Source organism: Parus major, unplaced genomic scaffold (genome assembly GCF_001522545.3).
Source record: "Parus major isolate Abel unplaced genomic scaffold, Parus_major1.1 Scaffold276, whole genome shotgun sequence".
NCBI classification, from domain to species: Eukaryota; Metazoa; Chordata; class Aves; order Passeriformes; family Paridae; genus Parus; species Parus major.
This window is the reverse complement of record NW_015379268.1, coordinates 4,512-24,742: the sequence shown is the minus strand read 5'-3', so window position 1 is coordinate 24,742 and position 20,231 is coordinate 4,512. Positions and strand designations below refer to the sequence as shown.

General features: G+C 63.1%; 2 protein-coding genes across 4 annotated transcripts; both read right to left on the bottom strand.

Annotated features, from left to right (window-relative positions):
- Positions 1-5: 5 nt before the first annotated feature.
- On the bottom strand, positions 6-11,971 carry AGBL5 (ATP/GTP binding protein like 5). 3 transcript variants are annotated; one of them, XM_015615831.3, is made up of 14 exons: positions 11,033-11,971; positions 10,368-10,539; positions 9,898-10,064; positions 9,538-9,684; positions 9,070-9,247; positions 8,656-8,834; positions 7,220-7,763; positions 6,601-6,770; positions 5,184-5,319; positions 4,526-4,716; positions 3,423-3,628; positions 946-1,046; positions 635-681; positions 6-434 (listed from the first exon to the last, which is right to left on the bottom strand). In XM_015615831.3, the coding sequence occupies exons 1-14, from the start codon at positions 11,227-11,229 to the stop codon at positions 164-166; spliced, it is 2,706 nt and encodes a 901-aa protein (XP_015471317.1). In that variant the 5' UTR covers positions 11,230-11,971; the 3' UTR covers positions 6-163. The 3 variants fall into 3 exon arrangements, 2 of the variants coding, with proteins under 2 accessions (XP_015471317.1, XP_015471318.1); XM_015615832.3 differs by lacking the exon at positions 9,538-9,684; XR_001519092.3 differs by lacking the exons at positions 6-434; positions 635-681; positions 946-1,046 and having other exon boundaries at positions 3,543-3,628; positions 4,457-4,716.
- Positions 11,972-12,061: 90 nt separating this feature from the next.
- Positions 12,062-20,099, bottom strand: TMEM214 (transmembrane protein 214; the record flags this gene model as incomplete). The annotated part of the gene is made up of 16 exons (XM_015615818.2): positions 12,062-12,540; positions 12,762-12,913; positions 13,381-13,549; positions 13,783-13,879; positions 14,489-14,606; positions 14,902-15,015; positions 15,179-15,227; positions 15,337-15,428; positions 15,763-15,904; positions 16,048-16,149; positions 16,250-16,331; positions 16,667-16,772; positions 17,146-17,228; positions 17,351-17,485; positions 18,060-18,210; positions 19,617-20,099. Coding segments are annotated over 16 exons (2,202 nt in total), but the record flags the coding sequence as incomplete, so codon positions are not given.
- Between the last annotated feature and the right edge of the window lie 132 nt (positions 20,100-20,231).

Sequence of the window (20,231 nt, the reverse complement as noted above, 5' to 3'; positions counted from 1 at the left end):
CGAGCTTCTTCCAGAGCAGCTTTAACAGAAACACGATGATCCACGACAAAACCGTGTGACGTTCTAAACCCCCCGTCGGGCCGCGCCCCTCCTCCGGGCCCGCGGGGAGGAGCGGGGCTGGGGCGGGAGCACGGGAGTCCCTCGGCGGGGCCGGGCGGGGGGCTCAGCGCAGGAACAGAGGAGCTGTCGGCAGGAGCTGGGCAAGGGGGGATCGGTGTTGGGGCGCTGTGGTGGGGGCCAGCGGCGCGGGCAGGGACAGGGGGGACACCGGGCCCTTGCACAGGTGCTGCCGGCACGGGGCAGGGCAGAGCCGGGGCAGCCCTGCAGCTCCCCGGTACGGCGGGGCCGGGGCTGCGAGCCTCTGCCCCAGCACAGGAACGGTCCCTCGGTGCTCAGCACCCTCGCGGGGGGCACTGGGGCCTCCGGGAAGAGCCCTGTGGGACAGAGACTGGTGTCAGCGGGGCACAATACTCCTGGCAGCCCCAGCTCCTCTCGTGCCCCACAGCCCCCTGCCTGGGGCTGCCAGGTCACCCACTGTCCCTGCCCGGCAGGGCCTTTGCTCTGGGCTCCCACTGCCCCACTGCTGGCAAGGGCTGCAAGACGACCCCACGCTGCAGCTGGCAGCAGCACCTACCCAGGCCTTTCTGGGGCTCTCCGGGAATTCAGCTTCACTGGGAGCACCTGTGGGAGAGGGGAGAAGAGGATCAGCATCCCTCGCCCCTGGGGTTTTCCCATGTCTTGGGGAAAGGGATATGGGACAGAAATATCTGGCAGAGTCCCACAGATGGGGAGGTTCCCAGTCCCTGAGGGGCTCCCAGTGTTTGGGGCAGCCCCCCAAAGGTCTTCCCCCAAAGGGCCCACTCTGCAGAGCCGTGGGGCAGCTCCCTCCCTGGGCACAGGCCCTGCTGCACCCCCAGGTCCCCTCCCTGCTGGTGCCTCTGATACCTGCAGAGGTGCCATGCCCTGGAGCTGTTCCATGCCTCGCTGGGCCTCCCGTGGTCTGTGGCCGGTGCTCAGAGCTGCCCGTGTGCCCGTGGGCAGAGTCCCTGTGTGACAGAGGAGACAGAGCTCAGCCGGTGTTGGTGGGGGCTCGGTCACCAGCTGCCCATGCCAGGGCACAGTGGCACAGCCCAGTGACACTGCGGTACCCTGCAGTGGCCACACACGTGCCCCTCCCTGCCAGCTTTGCCAGGGCTGGGCCCCTCCGCACAGCCCGACACCGAGGGGTGGCTCAGGGAGCGTCTGGTGCTGGTGGGAGGATGTGAAGGGCACAGAGCTCAATCCCAGCTGTGCTGCCCCAGCTGTGCTCCCCCAGCTGTGCTGCCCCAGCTGTGCTGTGTGGTTCTGCACATCACTGGCCACAGCTCCAGCCAGTTCTGGCTTGGCTCCCATGGCACTCGTGTGACCGTGCTAGCCAGGAGTGAGGAGCTGGGGGCACAGCTGTGCCTGCTGAACCAGGGTGTGTCCTGGAGCATGGGACATCTGCTCAGCCAGGGGAGCTGGGGGAAAAAGGAAAGCATTTGGGGGTCTGGCTGCAGTGGACAGCACTGAAAACCACCTGAATTACTTCAGTTTTGCACCCAGTCTCTGCTCAGCTGGTTCAAGTTTTTATCCCAATCCAGTTTTCTCCCCATCCCACTGAAGAAGTGAGGTGGGGAGGGCACACCGCCCACTGGGGTGAAGCCAGGGCCAGACCCCGCAGCAAATGCGACCCTGCAAGCAGGAGTGTCTGCTGGGCAGGATGGGCCACAGCCCCTGTGGCCAGTGCAGCTACTGGCAAGTGGCAGCTGATTTCAACTGGACTAAAACCTGGTGACCAACTTCAGCTGGCAAAGGCCAGCAGTGGCTGAGGGTGTCACTGGGGGTCTGGCAGAGACCCCCTCACCCTAGCATGAACACAGGTCTGGGCTCCCCAGGGCGTGGCCAGGCTGGGATGGGACATGGGGAAGAAGGGGGAGGGTGGGACAAGACCAAGGCAACAGGGTCTTTACCCTGTGCAATCCAGCCCCCAACCCTATCACACCTCCAGGCATACTCGGCTTCCTTCCCCACTGCTGGTGGAGGGCAGAGGCTGCAGTGGCACAGCCAGCAGGAGGGCACGAGCACAGGGCTGGGAAGGCAAAGCCAGGGCTCAGAGCAACCCTGGCCCCAATCCCCGTGCAGACACAGTGGTGCTGACGGTGCTGGGCCCCTCGTGGGTGGAGTGGCAGCACTGGGAGAAGGTGCTGGGAGAGCTGCCAGTGGCCAGGCAGGAATCAGGACAAGCTGATGCCAGGGCAGGGGAGGAAGAGCCAGGTCCCAGTGCCAGGCAGCAGGAAGGTGCAGTGTCCCATGGACACTGCTGGAGGAGGCCACGCCAGTGGGGACCACGGGCCAGGGAGGCAGGAGACCCCACCCAATCGGTTCTGGGGACACCATGGACCTGCTCTGCCCCTCCAGCTCACACGGTCTGTTCCTGCTCATGTCCCCAACTGTCCCCAGTTCCTTCAGCCAGGAATGAGGCCAGGGGTCGCTCCAGGTGGGCCCGGCCAAAGGAACAGACAGAACAACGTGCCCATGAGAACATCAGCCTTTTATTTCCTCCCCACCATGTTCTCATGGCAGACAAGACACAGTCATGACAGAGGGCTGGGCAGCAAACCCCGAGGGCAACGCAACGGACACCAGAGGAATGCAGAGGTCAACAACACAAGCACAGCTTCAGGCACACCCAGGCACACACCCAGGCACCTGCCCCCAGCTTGCACCCCCAGCCCTGGGCGCTGGGAGGCTTTGGAGCACGGTGCCCCCAGGGCTTCCCCTGCCACTGCCTGCCCCCCAGGGCGCTGAGCCCCTTCCCCACGGGGGCATAGCCAGTGCAGCACATCAGCCTCCACCAGAGGGGACTCTGCATGTTGGAAACCCTCTGGTGGCCCCTGCCAGCTCACCTCACTACAGCCACAGGTCACAACCTACTGTTGCCCAGCCAGTGCCTAAAGAGGGGAAAGGCACTTTGGTGTGTCCCTGCTGGCCTTAGGAATGCTTGGGAACAGTGGGAAGTTGAGCAAAGGTTTTCTATACTGGCTTCTCCAGAAGCCCCTTGGCCCCGGCACTGGAGGGGGGAGCACTGCCCCATTGCCCAGGGTCCCACAAATCCCAGTGGAGCAGCAGCAGCTCCTGCCCAGCCAGGGCTGAAGGGCCGTGGAGGAGGAGCTCAGCTGGGCTGTAAAACTGCAGGTCTTGCTGTGCACAGTCAGCCCTGGCCCCGCTCAGGACCCTCCTGTGGGGATGGGGCCCCTCACACTCACTGTTCCACACAAAGCCACTGTCACTGTGTCCGAGCCCAGCACAGGCCGGCGCTGACCTCCCTCAGGGCCGTGCTCCCGCACAACAGCTCGACAGGCGCCGCAGCAGGCGTGCAAGGGGTCCCCAGCCTGGCTTACCTCTGCCCAGGGCCGGGGTGCTGCCGCTACTCAGGGGGCTCTGGGAGGCCACGGCCGCAGCCGGGGGCCTGGGGCTGCCGAAGGTGAAGCTGGGAGAGGTTCGGATTCGGGGGGAGTCCTGCTGGCTGCCCCCGCTGCCACTGGTGCCGTTGCTGAAGCTCCTGGCACGGGCCAGTGTGTTGTCAGAGGCCGAGGTGGGCAGCCCTCTGGAGGGGTGAGAGATGGGGGTCAGCCCAGCACGGTGAGGGGGGCTCCCCTCTGCACCCTCCACCCACCATCACAGGCCAGCACCGAGTGCTGAGCGGCTGCGGCACCACCTCTGGCAGAGCCCTGGACTTCTCCTCAGGAGCTGCTGAACAGCTGGGGACAAGGATGTCACCAGGACACTCCCTGAGAGCTGCAGCCCCAGTGCCCTGTGCCACTCATCGCTGTGCCAGCAGCGTTGTCTCAGCACGTCCTCACCCTCAGTCCCAAGTCTTGGAATTGCTGAGTTTGGAAAAGGCCTTAAGACACCATCGTGTCCAACCCTTCCCCAGCACTGCCAAGGCCACCACCAACCCATAGCCCCAAGTGCCACATCCACAGAGCCTTTAAATCCCTCCAGAAATGGAGACTTTACCCCTGCCCTGGGCAGCCTGTGCTGCCAGGAAGGAATTATTCCCAATATCTAACCTGAACTCCCCCTGGCACAACTGGAGGCCTTTTTCACTTGTCCTGTCCCTTGTTCCCTGGGACCAGAGCCCAAGCCCCACCTGGCTCCACCCTGCTGTCAGGCAGCTGTGGGGAGGAAGAAGGTCTCCCTGAGCTTCCTCTTCCCCAGGCTGAGCCTCCCAGTGCCCTCAGCCTCTCCCATCCCAGTCCAGTCCTGGAGGTGATGCAGGAGAGACCTCCCAGATTACTGGGGCAGTCAAAATCCAACCAGTTCACTCTCTGCCCTTCTCTGCTGATGGCTCGGAGCAGAGGGACTGACAACAGCAGTTCCCAGAGCTTGCAAGAGCTAGGGCCAGGGCAGGTGACCCTGGCAGGTGACTCACTTGGGGACATTTATCATCTCTAAGTGCCGTTATCCTGCAGCTCCCACGCTCGCCCCAGCCAGCCCTTACGTGGAGCTCCTGGGGGGGGTCCTGGCACCTCCTCTCCTCCGCGGGCCCCCGCCGGCGCCGCGCAGCCCCCGCACGTGCTTCAGCATCCAGGCGCGCAGGTTGCCCAGGCAGGTGTGCTCCGAGAGCACGATCCGTGGCCAGGGGTTGCAGTCGGCCATGTCCAGGGCTGCCACCGCCACCGCCCGGCCCACCTGCCCGGGACAGCGCACATGTGAGGGGGGCACGAGGAGAGAGGAGGAACAGGAGGAACAGGAGGAACAGGAGGAACAGGAGGAACAGGAGGAACAGGAGGAACGTGAACCGGTGAGCATGAGAGGGCACAACGAGAGGGCCCAGGGAGAAGGGGAGCACAGGGAGAGAGGAAGCATGGGGGAAGAAAGGGACACAGGGAAGGAAGGATACAGTAGGGGTCACTGGGGAGAGGAGCAGTACTGAGGGGGTTACAGGAAGAGGAAGCCACCAGCAGAAGGGGGCACAAGGGGAGATGAGAGTATCAGGAAGGGGGGATTCCAGGAATGGAGAATGCCGGGGCACTGGGCAGAGGGACAGCTCCCTACAGCTCGGGACAGCAAAGTTAAGTGGAGGAAAGAAACCCCAGCCCCAGATTCCAGCCAACTCTATCTCACTTCCCATGCAGGCTCCCCTGAGACCCCTGTACCTGCTCGAAGAGCTCCACGGTGTACCGGGAGGGGAAGGCGGGCGGTGGCGGGGGGCTGGCACGGCCGTTGTCATGGCACGCCCCCGGGATGCTGTTCACCAAGCGCCCCGTGTTGTAGTTGCACTCCAGGGTGTAGCTGTGGGGCACGAGGGAGCCCGTTAGGTCACAGACCCACAGCAGGGCTGGGGTTATGGCACATTATTCCCCTGGGAGAGCCACTTCAGCAGATTCACGGCACCAGGAAGGGGGCCCTGCTCCAAAGGACACAGAAGTGCAGGGGAAGTGGCAGGGTACTGGGGACAGCACCCTCCGATGGCAGGAATGGCCATGCCCTGTGTGAGGATGCATGGATGTACCAGAGATCAGCATGATGGGAATTCGGGATGGATGTCTGGGGCCCTGAGGGTGGCACCCAAAGTGCCAAGGTCCCTGTGAGGAGTCCTCCTGGTCACCTCTGGATGGTGATGGGGATTGGGGGCTGTCCCTGATGGGTAGGGAAAAGGAATCATCTGATGTCATCATCAACAATCCAGGAAGTGGGTGGCTACAGCCTTCCCCTGACCTTCAAGGTGCCTTGGAGCACTTCCTCCCAGAGGAGAAGGGATGGAGAAGCGTGGGCTAGGAGCTGCCCTAGGATGGCTCCTGTCTGTCCCACTGTCCAGAGACAGCTGCAGAGCCAGCACAGCAGAAAACCTGAGCAGCTCTGTCCCAGTCTGCCTGAGGGACCACACGTGCACTGTGAGCAGTCTCAGCACATTTTTGGGTTGTTGGATCAACAACCGTGGCTGCTCCAGGTCAGTGACAGAGCAAAGTACCCCAGTGACCCACGCCCAAAGCCCACGTGTGTGTTTGTTCCTGTGGGGCTGCACTGGCACTGAGCACAAAGCAGCAGCTGAGTACACAGCAAGCACTGACAAAACTGAGAGAACCTCTGGGTCTGCCTGCCTCACCCCGTGGTGTGTTCCCAGCACAGGAACAGGCCAGGTAAATCCCATCCCACGTGGGAGAGGGGTGGATCACAGGTATCCCCAACTCACGGGACCATTGATAGGCTGAGGCTGGCATCTCACACACAGCCATGGGGATGCTGTGCCCACTGCAACTCTACTTAGTTACAGCTCGATATAGACAGAAACACCCAGGAAAGAGGAGAATTCCCCTCAGAAAGCTGTGCAAGAGCAGGGAGAAGCCAGAGCAGCTGCAGGAGGGAGGGGGAGGAACAGGAAGGAAAGGAGCCTGGCTGAGCCTGCATCTCAGGAACACGGCAGCACCCGGCACAACCAGGCCCAGCCTCTGCTGACCCACCCTGGGGCCACAGGACATGCCTGTCCCACGGAACTGGTTCCCCCTTTGTCCAACACCCCCACCCAGCAGAAACACTTAGTGCTGGGCCAGATGGCCCCCGGGGCTGCCCTACCTGTGGATGATGCCCAGGGCCTTGTAGATGGCCACGCGCCCGCTGCCCTCCTTGGACTGCCCGTCCCGCTTGTCCCGGGCATACATGTTCTTCTCCGAGAAGTTGCAGCCCGTGAAGTCAAAGTGAGGGGAGTTCAGGGAGATGAGTTTGGGGAACAGCATGTTCTCCACCTGCAGAGTGCAGGGAGCAACAGGAGTGACTGGGGACCCTTGGCTGCTCATCCTGCTCCAGTGGGACCGGTCTGCCCACACTTCCAGGGTCTCACAAGGTCCGGCTGTGCCCATGGCACGTTGCCCACCCCCTGCCCACCTCCCTGACAGCCAGCTGGGAGGACACCCTGATGACACATGCCAGCTCCCAGGGAAAATGTGAGACCTCCTGCTGCCCTGGTCACCAGACTGGGGGAGGAGGGAGAGGAGGAAGAAGCAGAAAGGAGGAGGAAGGAAGGGAATAAGAAGGAAGGAAAGGAGAAGGAAAAGGAAGGAACTGTGACAGGAACAGATGTGACATTCCATGCCCATCTCCCAGCAGTGGGAGCACTGGGGCCCCTGGGCAGCGGGCAGAGCAGCAGGAGGGTCCTGGCAGCCGCAGCAGCCCCGGAATTTGGCTGTGCCCTCACCTGGTCGTTCTCATCGCTGAAGCTGTTGCCGTACATGAAGCAGCCGCGCTTGGACGCGTGGCCGTGCAGGTCCACGTAGTAAGCCAGGCCACTGTCCCGGGGTGCAATGGGCTCTGGGGGCTCAGCAGCTTCGGGGCCGGGGGCTGGGGGAGGCGTCCACGGCCTCTCCTCACAGTGCTCGGTGCTGTGGCTGGAAGGGAGGATCCAGGCAGCTTGCTCTGTGCTGTCTGGCAGCTGGGCATCCTGGGCCGGGCAGGACTGGGTGCTGGCACGCCAGGTGCCAGGGCAGTTGCGGAGGTTGTTGGTTTTGTCCAGCTCTGATAACGTGGCCTCCACGGCCGGGACGGGACAGTTGGGAGATTTTATGCTCAGTGAGATGGTGCTGAGTGGGGAGACAAACGTCCTCCAGTCCGGAGAGCCCGGCAGGACGCGGCTGTGGATGTGGTGGTAGAGCAGGATGGCTTTGGCGCCGTACACCGCGGGGTGCAGCTCGGCGTCGGGGTGCAGGTACTGCCGGTTCAGGTTCACCCCGCGCGAGTCCGTTCTGCAGACAGAGCGGAGACATGTGAGCGCCTGCCAGGGCGCTCCAGCAGAGCTGAGCTCACCTTGGAATGCCGAGGGCTTTGGGCTCTGTCCTGGAGCACAATGGCCAAATCAACAGCCACAAGCTGCCCGAGCACTGACACTGCACAGTGTGGCAGAGCCCTGCACAATCCTCCCCAGAGACAGGAACGGAGCTGGGAAGGAGCTGGAGCACCAGGAGGGGCTGAGGGAGCTGGGAAAGGGGCTCAGCCTGGAGAAAAGGAGGTTCAGGGGGGACTTTGTCACTTCCTGCAACTCCCTGATAGGAGGATGGAGCTGTGGTGGGAGGGTTGGGTTTTGCTCCCAGAGAACAAGGGACAGGACCAGAGGGAACAGCCTCAAGTTGAAGCAGGGAAGGTTTAGGTTGGATACTGGGAACACTTTCATTGTGGAAAGGGCTCTCCAGCCCCAGCACTGGCTGTCCAGGGCAGGGGTGGGGTCCCCATCCCTGGAGGGATTTAGAAGCCCTGAGGATGTGACACTTGGGGCCATGGGTCAGTGGTGGCCTGGGCAGTGCTGGGGAAGGCTTGCACTCAATGGTCTCACAGGGCTTTTCCAACCCAAGTGAATCTGGGGTTCTGTGACTTTTATAAATTTTACAAAAATCATACAATCAGCTTTCTGAGATCCCTTCTTCAGCAAACTCACGGCCTTTTCCAGGCCTACACCCATCACTGGAGCACACTCACCTTTTGCTCACATCTATCAACCAATATTCAAATAAATGGTTTCTGCTTCTTTTTCTTGGGGGGATGGTTGGACTCAATGGTCACGCAGGACTTTTCTAGCCCAAATGATTCCATGAAACACAGAGCAGGCTCAGCCAGGAGAGCCTGGCTGGGCCCTGCACTCACCGGTAGTGGCCCCGCACCACCCCATCGGGGTTCAGCATGGGGATGAGCTTGAAGACAAACATCCGCCGCAGCATTTGGGCACGGGGATCCTCCTCCCGCAGGATGAAGTCCAAGAAGCCATTGAAGACAAAGCTGGAGGGGGTTTCTCCTGGGTGGACTCTGCTGCTGAGGAAAAATACCTGGGGACAAACAGACAGGGTGAGGGGGGCATCCTGCCTGCCCCAGGATACTGCAACAGCGAAGGGTCTCACAGACTTTGCTCCACAAACTGCCCAAATGCTCCAGCCCTTGGGGACGTGATGCCGCTCTGGTCACAGACACGGGGGCTGCAGTAAGTTGACAACACATGGGCCAGCACAGGGGCTGCTGGCCCCCAACCCCCAGCCCAGCCCCCACACCTGCGTGGTCTCTCACCCTCTTTCCAGTGAAGCAGTGAGGCCGGGGTGTGCTGGTGTCTGGGAAAAGCTTGTCCAGCCGGGGCTCCCGCTTCTCCTGCATGCCATGGCACGAGGTGATGGTCAGCAGGTCCACGCGCTGCTTGTCCAGAGAGTGGCAGAGCAGCTCCCGGTGGTAGTAGACCGAGTCGAGGGGGCTGTGGGGTGAGAAGGGATCTCAGCCAGCCCCAGAGCAGGGGGGCTCCCAGCTGGGTTGGGAATGCTGCCCGTACTCGCAGCCTGAGCTCTGTGCCCCGGGAGCTGAGCAGCCCCAGCCCCACAAGGACCACCCCTACATCTGGGCTGTTTGCTGCTAGATGCCCTCAGAGCCTGCTGGGAACACAGCAGCAGTTCCTTCAGGGCAAGGAGGGGGCCCAGGGCTGGGGTTTGCACTGCCCAACCCCCCAGCTGTGGAAGCAGTGGGGGATCAGCTCATGCACAGACAGACCTGGCACAGAAGGTCAGGTCATCCCGCGGGAGGGATAATGCAGCCCAGCAGGAGGGACAGGACACTGAGGGATTCATCCCACCAGGGAGATAACCCATTCTGGCAGGAGGAGCTGGGTTCCAGAACAATAAGGGATCTTCTGGAATCCTGTGGGTAGCTCAGGGTGAGCTGCTGCCACTGCTTGTACAGAGCTGGGGCACAGAGAAGCATGGGCCAGGCATCTATGGGGAAGGCACAGAGACCCTCCTGATGCAGACAGAGCTTCCCCAGGGGAAAAAACTCAAGCAGGCACAGACCAGGAAAGGTGTGAGGGCCAGGAAGGTGGTACAAAAGCCAGAAAGCAGAAAGTGGGAGGCACACCTGCTGGGGGACATGTGCCTGCAGTCCTGGAAGCGGCCGTCCAGCTGTGCCAGCATGTCCTGGCACTCAGTGTAGGAGAAAGGGTAACAGAAAGCAAAGTAGGTGGTGGCCCCGCGGTGCTCCAGGAAGCGGTGCACGAAGGACAGCACGAACTGCGTCTCCACCACCTGCCACGGACACGGAGAGGGGCGGGCGTGGGCTCGGGGACAGAGCCACCCTAGCACAGCCCCTACTGCTCTCCTCTGGCCCCCACCAGGCACTGGGGGTGCCCGTGGCCACTGGCCCTCGGCTATCCCCATGGCATAGCAGCTCCTATCCCTCCCTTGGAGATGCCAGGAACAAACCAGCCGCTCCACTAACCCAGCAGACTCTGGAGGTCACCTCAGTGCAGGAAGCGAAGGGTGGCTGTGCCCCCAGAGCTGCCCTTGCCCGACCCATCCCGGGGCACAGGGAGTGCTCCAGGCTCTCACCTGGAAGCTGGGCCGCTGCCGGATGCGCTCCCAGCGCGGGCGCACGGGCAGGGTGCGCACGAAGGGGGTCATGCCCTGCGCGTACAGCCGGCTCTGCTTGTTCATGTTCAGGATGTGCAGCTTGATCAGCTTCCCCGGGGCACCCCCCCGCACGCTGAAGTAGAACCAGGACCTGGGGAGGGGTGGAGCGGCGCCGCCTCAGCCGCTGCCCGGGGGTCCCCGAGCTCTCCGGTGTCCCTTCCACACACCCGGACCCACCACGAGCCTGTCAGAGCCCCGGCGGGGGCGGACCCGGAGCGCCTGAACCCCCTCCCGGGGCTCCTCCGATCCCTCGATCTTCCCCAGCCCCTTTCCTCAGACCCCCAGCCCCGCCGCTCCCTCTGCCCGGGGAACCCAGCCCATCGCGGTACCACCCCGCCCCGCCGGAGCCCGTCAGATCTCCGGGGCACGGCACAGACCCCCCCGAGCCCCCCAGGGCTACTCTGGCTTCCCCAGCCCCATTCCTCAGCCGCGCAGCCCCACCGACCGCGCTCCCAGCGACAGCCCCACAGCGCAGCAGCCACTCCCGGGGCCCCGCCACAACCCTGCCCGGGGGAATCCACCCGGACCCCGGCGCCTCCGCCCGGTACCAGCCGCCCCTTCCCGGCTCCCCCGCACACCGATACCTGTTGCCGTTCTCATACTCAGTGTGGGCGCAGTCGGGCTGCGTCCACACGTTGAACTCGTAGTCGGCGGCGGGGAGAGCGTTGGCGCGGGCGGCGGGGCCGCCTCCCAGCTCTGTAGGCCGCACCTGTTCTACGTGTGCCAGGTTCCCCGAGTCGAAGCGGGAGCTGAAGAGGAGACCCCCGCAGCGGATCTCCATGGCCCGGCAGGGCCGGGACCGGCATCGCCCCGGGACGGCCCCGGGACGGCCGGTACGGGCCGCCCGGCAACAGCAACGCGCGCGGCCATTGGCTGCCGCATCCAGCAACGTGGCCGCCCATTGGCTGGCGCCTCGGCAACGAACGCAGCGGCACGGGGACCGCAGGTCCTCCCGACCACGCCCCTTTCAGGACACGGACCACGCCCCTTTACTGGACTGGTCACGCCCCTCGCTGGGCTCCGTCCCCAGAGGTGCGACCGGACACCGGGAATGAACGGACACCGGGAATGAACGGACATCGGGAATGAACGGACACCGGGAATGAACGGACACCGGGTGTGAATGAGCAGGGATGTGCACAGACACAGAGCACAGGTGTGCACAGACACAGAGCACAGGTGTGCACAGAACACAGATGTTCACAGAACACAGATGTGCACACACACAGAGCACAGATGTGCAGGGAGGCACAGACACCTGTCCTGCCCACATGTGGGTGAGCACACAGGTACACACAGGTGCTCCAACACACACACACACACCTGTAAGAACACAGGCACTCACCACCCCCATGCACACCCACACAGGTGACACTGGCAGAGGTGGGGGTCGAAGCTGACACCTCCACACCAACACCCCACCCCCAGGGCTGACCCGTGGTGTGGCAGCACCTGGCAACAGCAGCTCCTCGGACTCCTTTAAAGCGCCCCAGCCCAGGCATTGCCCCTCCCGCTGTGGGTGAGAATGGGGCTGCAGGGGGTCTGGACAGCCCCTGCCCCCCACCATGCACTGCCATCTTCAATAAGGAAGAAATATTAAGTATACGAAGCAATTATAAGGAAAAAATAATAAAATAAATCAGTTCATTCATTGGTAGGAAGGGGTGGGAAGGTGAGGGGCTCCAGGTGTTTACCCCTGATCCTGTAAGCAGGCAAAACACAAGGGGATGGGGATCACCCACCCAGGGACAGCAGGATAGGGAAACCCAAAGTGGTCGCTGGGTGTGGAAAAACCTGGATGTGTGTCTCCCCAGCCTCCAAAAAAATAAACCTTCCCAAAAGCCCCGATTTGACCCAAAGTTCCTATGGTATTGCCCTCGACGCCTCTGTCCTGCATCCTGCTGCATTCTGGATACTCCTGGGCAGCCAGGACTCGGGGAGGTGGTGTGACCTCCAGAGAGCACCTCAGTGTCCAGAAATCATGGCCAGGGCCCAGTTCTTGAGGGCCAGGGTTGCGTTTTGCAGGTAAGCCCAGGAAGAATAGGTGAAGCTCATCAAGTGGTCCCTCACGCACTCCCACGTCACGTCCCCACTGGAAAAGCAAAGACGAGGGATTACAGGGGCTCTCAGAGCCAGGAGGGACGGGGACACGGGGGATACGGGAGACCCTAGGGCAGGGCCACAGCAGCCCTGGTGCCGGGTCTGCAGAGCAGGATTAGGGGACACCCCCGGCCGGCACAGGGAGAGACACAAGTGCAGCACCAAGCCTGGGGGGCAGCGCCTGAGGGGAACCGTGCAGTGGGGGCCGCTCACTTGCAGGAGTCGAGGCAGCTCTGCCAGCCCCGCTGCAGCACTGCAGCCAGGCCCTGCAGCAGCGGTGCCAGGCAGCTCCGCAGCACGAACAGCAGCAGCTCCCGCACGCACTCGGCGAAGTGCAGCAGCGACTCGGGGAGCCGGTTCTGGAACTGCGGGAGCAGAGACACGGCCTGGGGTGAACAACCCCTCAGCACATCTGGGCACATCTGGGGTCCCAGCTACCCGTGATAGGCCCATCTCACCCCTCCCTTCCCCAGCATCCTTGAGCTCCCCCCACATTCCCTCTTCTCCAGCACTCAGCAGACAGGGCACCCACATTTTGTGTCACCCCGCTGCCACCAAAATGCTGGCTTCAGGAGCACCAGGAGTTTTCTGAGCTCCCTCCCTTCCAGAGTCACTGGAAGCAGCTGGAGCGGGCTGGTACCACAGGAGGACAGCCAGCCATGGAGCTGTCCCCTTCCCAGAACCCCAGCACCGGGGGCTCCTGCCAGGAGCAGTGGCAAACATGTCACCATCCTAGGCCTCCCCCCCTGTATCCCCCTGACAGAGATTTCCCAGTCCTACAAGCCCCCACCGGCATTCCTTGTCTCCTGCAGGCCCGGGAGCCCCCACTCACCCAGTCGCTGAGCCAGGGCAGGCTGCCATGGAGCCAGGAGAGCAGGGAGTGGCACTGCTGGGACACATCCCGGGCCAGCTCCCCGCTCGTTTCCCACAGCAGCTCCAGCTGTGGCCACAGGACAGACACGGCCACAGAACCGTGCTGGGCCAGGCTGTGCTCCAGCCACCTGCAGGGAGTCCTCAGGTGAGAGCACTGCTGCACCAGGGCAGCAGCGGCACCCACGGAGAGCACATGGGCACGGAGCTGCCACCACAGGGTGAAGGGGTGAGAGTTCCAGTCTGAGCTGAAAGTGCTTCCAGGCAGGGCTGGGAACAGCTCCTGGCTCTCTCCCAAACCCTTGTCCTGCTGCACAACAGCCTCACCCCCCTCGCCCCCGCCACCCACGCTGCTGTCACAGACCTGTACCCCTCCAGGCAGCCAAGGGACACCTTCTGCCAGGCCAGCTGGGAGGCAGGCAGGATGCCGGAGGAGCGGAGCAGCCGAGCAGAAGACGAGGCTGCAAGAGACAAGTGTGTTTCTTGAGTGGCCCTTGGCTGCAGGGACACGCGTCTGTCTGTCCCCAAGGACTCTCGGGGGACATGTGGCTCGAGCTGTGCTGGGGAACCCCTTGGGAGATGCTCCAGGAGAGGACGGATGGACAGAACCCCCTGAGCAGGGAGACCCTCCCAAAGGAGAGCAGGCAGAGGGCAGTCTGCCTGCAGCACCTGCATCCCCCAGGACCCCCCAGCTGGACAGACAGACAGGCCCCACTGCTCACAGCAGCCACAGGACAAAGGCAGGGCTTTGTCAGGGAGGGGCTTTGCTCAGGGGAACAGCCACAGAAGTGATCCCAGGGAGGAGGATCACTCCTGAGCGAGGAGAAAAAGCCTCAAGCTCGTGACAGCAAAGGTTTAGGTTGTAAATAAAAACCAGTTTTGTCATAGAAAGGGCTGTCCAGGCTGCTCAGGGCAATGGTGGAGTTCCCATCCCTTGGAGGATTTAAAAGCCACGTGGATCTGGCACTTGTGTGGATATGGGATAGTGGTGGCCTTGGGAGTGCTGAGGGATGCCTGATGCTCCCAGAGGACTTTTCCAAGCTGGATTATTCTAGGACTCCCCACCGTACCCTGGAAGGAGCCGTGTGTCTGCACGTCGTGCAGGAAGAAGCCAGTGGCCAAGACCAGCAGGACGAGCAGCAGACGTGGCCAGGGGAAGCCCCGGCCCCTCATCTTGTGCAGCAGCTCCTGGATGAGAGGACAAGGCTCCGTCACCGTCAGGTCCTGGCACCGGGGAGGCCCCAGCACAGCCCTGCTGCGCTCTGGCAGCGCCCAGCCCCGGCTTCCCAGCTGGGACAGAGACATCTGCTGAGCAGCTGGGGGGTCTGACAGGGACCAGCACATCTGTCCCCAGCGTGTGCCGCCGTGGGGCTCTGCCTCAGCACGTGCTGGCAGAGCCCCAGCAGAGCCCCAGCAGAGCCCCAGCAGAGCTGCAGGCTGGCCCCGGTGCCACCAGGCAGTGCCTGCCTGTCCCGTCCCTCACCTTGCAGGCGGCGTCACAGGCGGCCACATCCTGGTCCCCTCTGGCCCCCCTGGCCGCCAGCTCCTCGTTTGTCACTTTGAAGGAGCGAACCGTTTCCTGCAGTGACTGATGCACCTTGGGGACAGCAGGAGCTGCGTCAGGAGCCCCAGGTCCCCACAGACCCCCCGAGCTGCCGTGGCACCAGCAGGGCAACCTCAGGTCGTGTGGGGACTTGGCCAGCTCAGGGAGCTCTCACAGCAGCACGGGGACATTCTCCCACCCCACAGCTCACCCCTACCTTCTTGCTGCAGCTCTCCCAGGACTCCAGGAGATGGTTCAGCAGCAAACTGGGGGGAAGGAGAACACGGGGCTTGGTCAGAGGCTCCCAGAAGGAATTTAGGTGTCCCAAAGGTTCTGTAGGTGGGCACTAGCCCGTGGGAGCCAGTCTGGACTGACCTGGACTGAGCGAGGTGTTTGGTGTAGAGCTGCCTCCAGACGCTGAAGCTCAGTGGGTCCAGGCTCAGGCACTGGCTCATGGAGGTCAGAAGCTGGGGAGGGGACACAGCAGGTTGTTATGTGTGACCCTCCCCCTGGCACACCAGACACCCCCTGGGCTGGGCTGTACCCCGGCACAGCTGCCCACCCCCACATCTGCCAGCTCCTGAGGCACCCAACGGAGCTGCAGCACCCCTGCCCACGGAGAGGGGCGGAACTGGGTGGTCTTCAAGGGCCCTTCCACCCAAACCATCCTGGTCTGATGATTCCTATGCCCTGGGAGCAGGCAGCACGACCCTTGCATCACCACCCTTGTGACAGACACATCTGTCCTGCCACTGCTCCATGGCACCACCAAAGCCAGCCCGTGCCCCCTGCCAGGCTCACCTCCTTCTTCATGGCAGGGGGGCAGGCAGGCGTGGCCCGGGAGAGGAAGGAGGGGAAGTAGGTGTGCAGGGCCGCCTCGGGCCGGGCGCCGAACGCCAGAACCTTCAGGCGGGGGTAGAGGCGCCGCAGCTGCTCCTGCAGGCTGGGGGAGAGTGCGAGGCTGCTGAGGGCCAGCGGGCACCAGGGTGGCACCGAGGGCACCAGGGTGGCACCGAGGGTGGCACAGAGGGCACCAGGGTGGCAGGGCTGTGCTGGGGGATGGCATGCCTGGACAGATCAGTGTACCTGGGGGACAGTGAGTTGTTGGGCATGAAGGCGAAGTCCAGGAGGGGGAAGAAGTCCTTGGGGCCGATCATGCCGAAGCCTTTGGTGAGGTTGGGGTGCATCCTGCAGAACAGGGCCCTGAGCTACTGTGGGCTGGCAGGGGCAGCGCCAGCTGCAGAGCCCCGGGCCCCTGGAACCCAGCGGGACACAGGACATCACTCACATCAGGAGCCGGTCCAGGTAGGAAACGGCGTACGGCGACAGGGACTTGATGCCGAGCACCGGGAGCATGACGCCGAGCCACACTGCAAGGAGAGACGGGAGGGGTCCGGCTGGGCTGTCCCTACACCAGGACAACCCAGCACAGGAGCCACCCAGTGCACAGGCAGACAGACCCCTTGGGAAGGGTTTTGGGGTAGCTGTGCTGCGGAGCAGTGGAGCAGCACGCTCCCTGTCCTTCCAGGCAGAATGGTTCTGCTCAGGATCCAGCCACTTTCCTGTCCCGGCCGGGGGAAGCTGCACTTCAGACCTTAAGGATCTTTCCCAACCTTTTCCCAGCCCTAAGCAGTACCACCAGCAGGAGTGGAGGTGCACTGGCAGTCCCAGGAGGGGATCCCATAGCGCTGCTCCTGGCTCTCACCTTTCAGGCCCTCATGGAGGTCAGTGAAGCCGGCCTGCCCCAGCGCCCAGAGGACGGTGAGGCACTTCGCCGGCCGGTTCTGGTGGGAGCGCAACACCTCCAGGTACTGTGGGAGGACAGGACACATTGGCTGGGGAGAGCTGCAACCCAACCCAGCCCAACCAAGCTCCATGCCATGGGACCAGCAGTGCCCAGGCCCCTAGCTCCTGAGAGGGACCTACAGCTCCAGGTGAGGCCAGCAGCCATTCTGGAGGAATAGGGGGAATCCCAAAACCAGCAGCAGGGGTGCAGGGGGACGGGGAAAACCCCAAACCCAGCTCTAGGGGTCAAAGGCTGCTGGGTAGGGCAGGCAGGACCCACTGGGGACACTGGTCCCTCTGCAGGGGAAGGCAGAGAGGTACAAGGGCTTTGTGAAACGGGATGGAGGAGCAGCACCACCAGGTTTACAGCACCCACAAACCTGGCTTACCCCAGCTCACCTTGCCCAGGTTGGTGGTGGCAATCCGGGGCCTGGCCAGGAGAAGTGCCTGGATGCAGATCCTGTACCCATGCAGTGACTCCCCTGGAACGGAGATGGGGGAGGTCCTGCTCAGCCAGGGTCTCCGTGGAGGAATTACAGAGCTTCCAAAGAGGCAACAAGGAGCAGACACCGGGGGAGAGGACAGGGAGCCCTGGGGTGCTGACCTGGGGTCTTGTCCAGCTCCTGCAGCATGGTGTAGATGCAGTGGTCAAAGAAGAGCTCCAGGACACTCGAGGCCTTTCCCAGCAGGGACCGGATGATGCTCCTCAGCTCCTTGCTCACCAGGCAGTACGGGTAGTCTGGGGTGGCACGAGAGAGGGAAGAGCTTGGTGAGACCCTGCTCTGGAGAGCACCAGCAGCTGGAGGAACCGGCCCAGGGTGAGGTGGGTGCAGGGAGCGCCTCATCCTCATACCAGCACCGGCCTTCCCCCAGTGACTCCACATCAGGGGTGGCTAATCCAGCCCTAAGGGATGGCTTCCCATGGAATGCTGATGCTGTGGGATGGACAGGGGTCTGGAGAAGATGCTTTTCTCCCCTTCTCCTCACCACCCAAAATGACATGTTCTCAAGGTGAGTGGGGACTAACTGACGATGCAGGAAAGGGAAATGCTGCCCCAGCATCCCTCTGACACTGCAGGCAGACAGCTGAGAGCGAGCTCCCAAACTCCATAGCAGCAGGCAGAGGTCGTGGATCCCTATGGAGAGGGGTGACTGGGGAAGCACCCGATGTGCCAGCTGTAAGGGCAATTTCACGGTGTTTGTGGCCAAGAGAGGGCAGCTGAGGGGACAGCCCAGAGCTGAGCAAATCCTCCCTGTTCTGTTAACAAAGGACCACAGCCCCCATCGTTCCCGAGCGGCGGCAGGACACGGACCGTGGGGGTGCTGGCTCAGCACGGGGTCACTCCTGGGTGCCTGCAGCTTGTAGTTGAGGTACCCAGCCAGGTCCTTCACCCACACCGAGGGGTTCTCAGGGAACACACTCCGGCTCTTGTCCAATTCCTTCTGCAAATCCACCAGGTCCAGCTGGAAGTGACACACAGACAAACTCAACCCAGGATGAACAGAACTGGGCAAAAAGTACAGAAAGAAGAAAGTTAAACCTGACTCCCAAGGGGCCATGGAGCACGAAGGGAAATGCTCCCACCTCCATCCCAAAAACATCACCCTTCCCACATGGAAAACCCCTGCTGCCAGAGCTCCAGAGCTTTGCCTGGGGCAGCTGGCTCCTGGCCAGTGAGCCCATCAGGCCAAACTGAGGACTTGCTCATGGCTGCAGCTTGGCAAGCACAAGGCTGAGGCGATCCCAGCCATGGCTGGTCCACAGTCCAAACCCAGAGTCCTCCAGGGAAGAAACAGCCATGAGCAACCAAACCCACCTGGTGAACAACCCGGCAGCACCAAACCAGGTACACAGCAGCAGCTCCCACCCCTCTCCTCCACCAGGAGGAGCTACCCAGACTGCTCATTCCCTGCTTTTACACCCGGATTATCTGTGGGGCTGCTCCATCAGGGCTTGTTGCAAGGCTCAAACTCTGTGAGAGCCTGAACATGTTCCCTGCGAGTGGATTCCCACTGCCACCTTGGACTGCCACCACAAGGATTCCCCCTTGGGCACCTTGCCTCAGCCCCGCCTTGTGAGAGGAATTCTACACAAACCAGCTGGTGTCACGGCAGGAAACGAAACCTGCCCCGAAACCGCCATCAGTGACCTGACAGGCCCACACAGTGTCTGTCACCGTGGAGCACAGGGACAGCTCTGGCTGCCCTGCCTCCCCAGGGAACATGGGAATCCCACACAGTCCTGCACCAGCTGGCACGGTGGGCAAAAGCTGGATGTGGAGAACTACTGGAACGATGGAGAGAAACCCCACCCAGTGCAGGGGGACGCAGAGGGAAACCCCTTGTTCAAGGGAGGGGAGGTCCCAGGGCATGAGGGGGATGTAGCACCTGCGGCAGGGGAGGAACCTGCCAACCCCGGGGACACATCACCCCAGCACAGCCCGCCTCGGCTGGTTCTGGAACCTTCCCTGCTCAGACACGGTCAGGACAGGCAAGACAGACACAGACAGGTTCTGCAGATCCAGCCAGAGCACAGGAACTGCAAGGGTGACTCCCAGGGCTCCACCACGGAGACTGGGAGGAGGTTCCAGCCATCACGAGGCTTCCTTTGGGTTCCTCCCAGACACAGCAGTAACAAAGGGAAGCAGAAATCCCCTTCCAGCCACCTCCTGCCGCTCTGTCTCCTGCCTCCAGCATGAGGCAGCTCCTCCCGTGTGGCCCACGGGGAGATCAGCCCATATGGTGAGGCTGAAGCGGGATGGGGCACTGCTCTGCACCGCAGGAACGGCAGCCGGGAATGCCGGCCCAGTGCTCTGTCCACGCGCTCCCGTGGGCTGGGAAACAGCCGGCCACACTCTGGGCACACTCACGGCTTTCAAGGCTTCCTCCAGCGAGCGGCACCTGCCCGGTTTGGCTGCAGCGTCGTTCCCCGAGGGCTTCTTGCCGCTCTTCCCCGCGTGCTGCTTCCGCTGCGGCGGCTCGGGGGCCGCGGCCGGGGGCACCTGCTCCTTGTTCTGCTTCCGCAGCGCCCGCTCGAAGCCCAGCTGGAAGATGGTGCTGGAGGTGGCGATGGGAGCTGGGGAGAGGGAAAGGGTGACAGAGGGCGCCGTGGACAGCGGCGACACGAGGGGACGGATCTCGGCACAACGAGCAAATCTGGCCCCCCCGGCCAGGGCCGCTCGCTGCCCACGGTGTGCAGGGGCCCGGGGATGGTGCGCGGCACCCCCAAGGCCCCACGGAGCCCCCTCCGCACCCACCGGGGCCCGCCCCACGCCCCGCCGAGCCCGCCCAGCCTCGGCAGCCGCTCCCGAACCTGCTGGACCCACTGGAGAACCCCACGCGCGACCCTCCAGCTACACCCTCCTCTCGCCGGGACCCCCCGGGGACCCCCGTCCGTCCCACGCAAGGCCCGCAGGCCCCGGCAGACACCGCCCCCGGACCCACGGGACCCCCGCCCGCCACCCCGGGGGCCCGCGGGCGCTGAC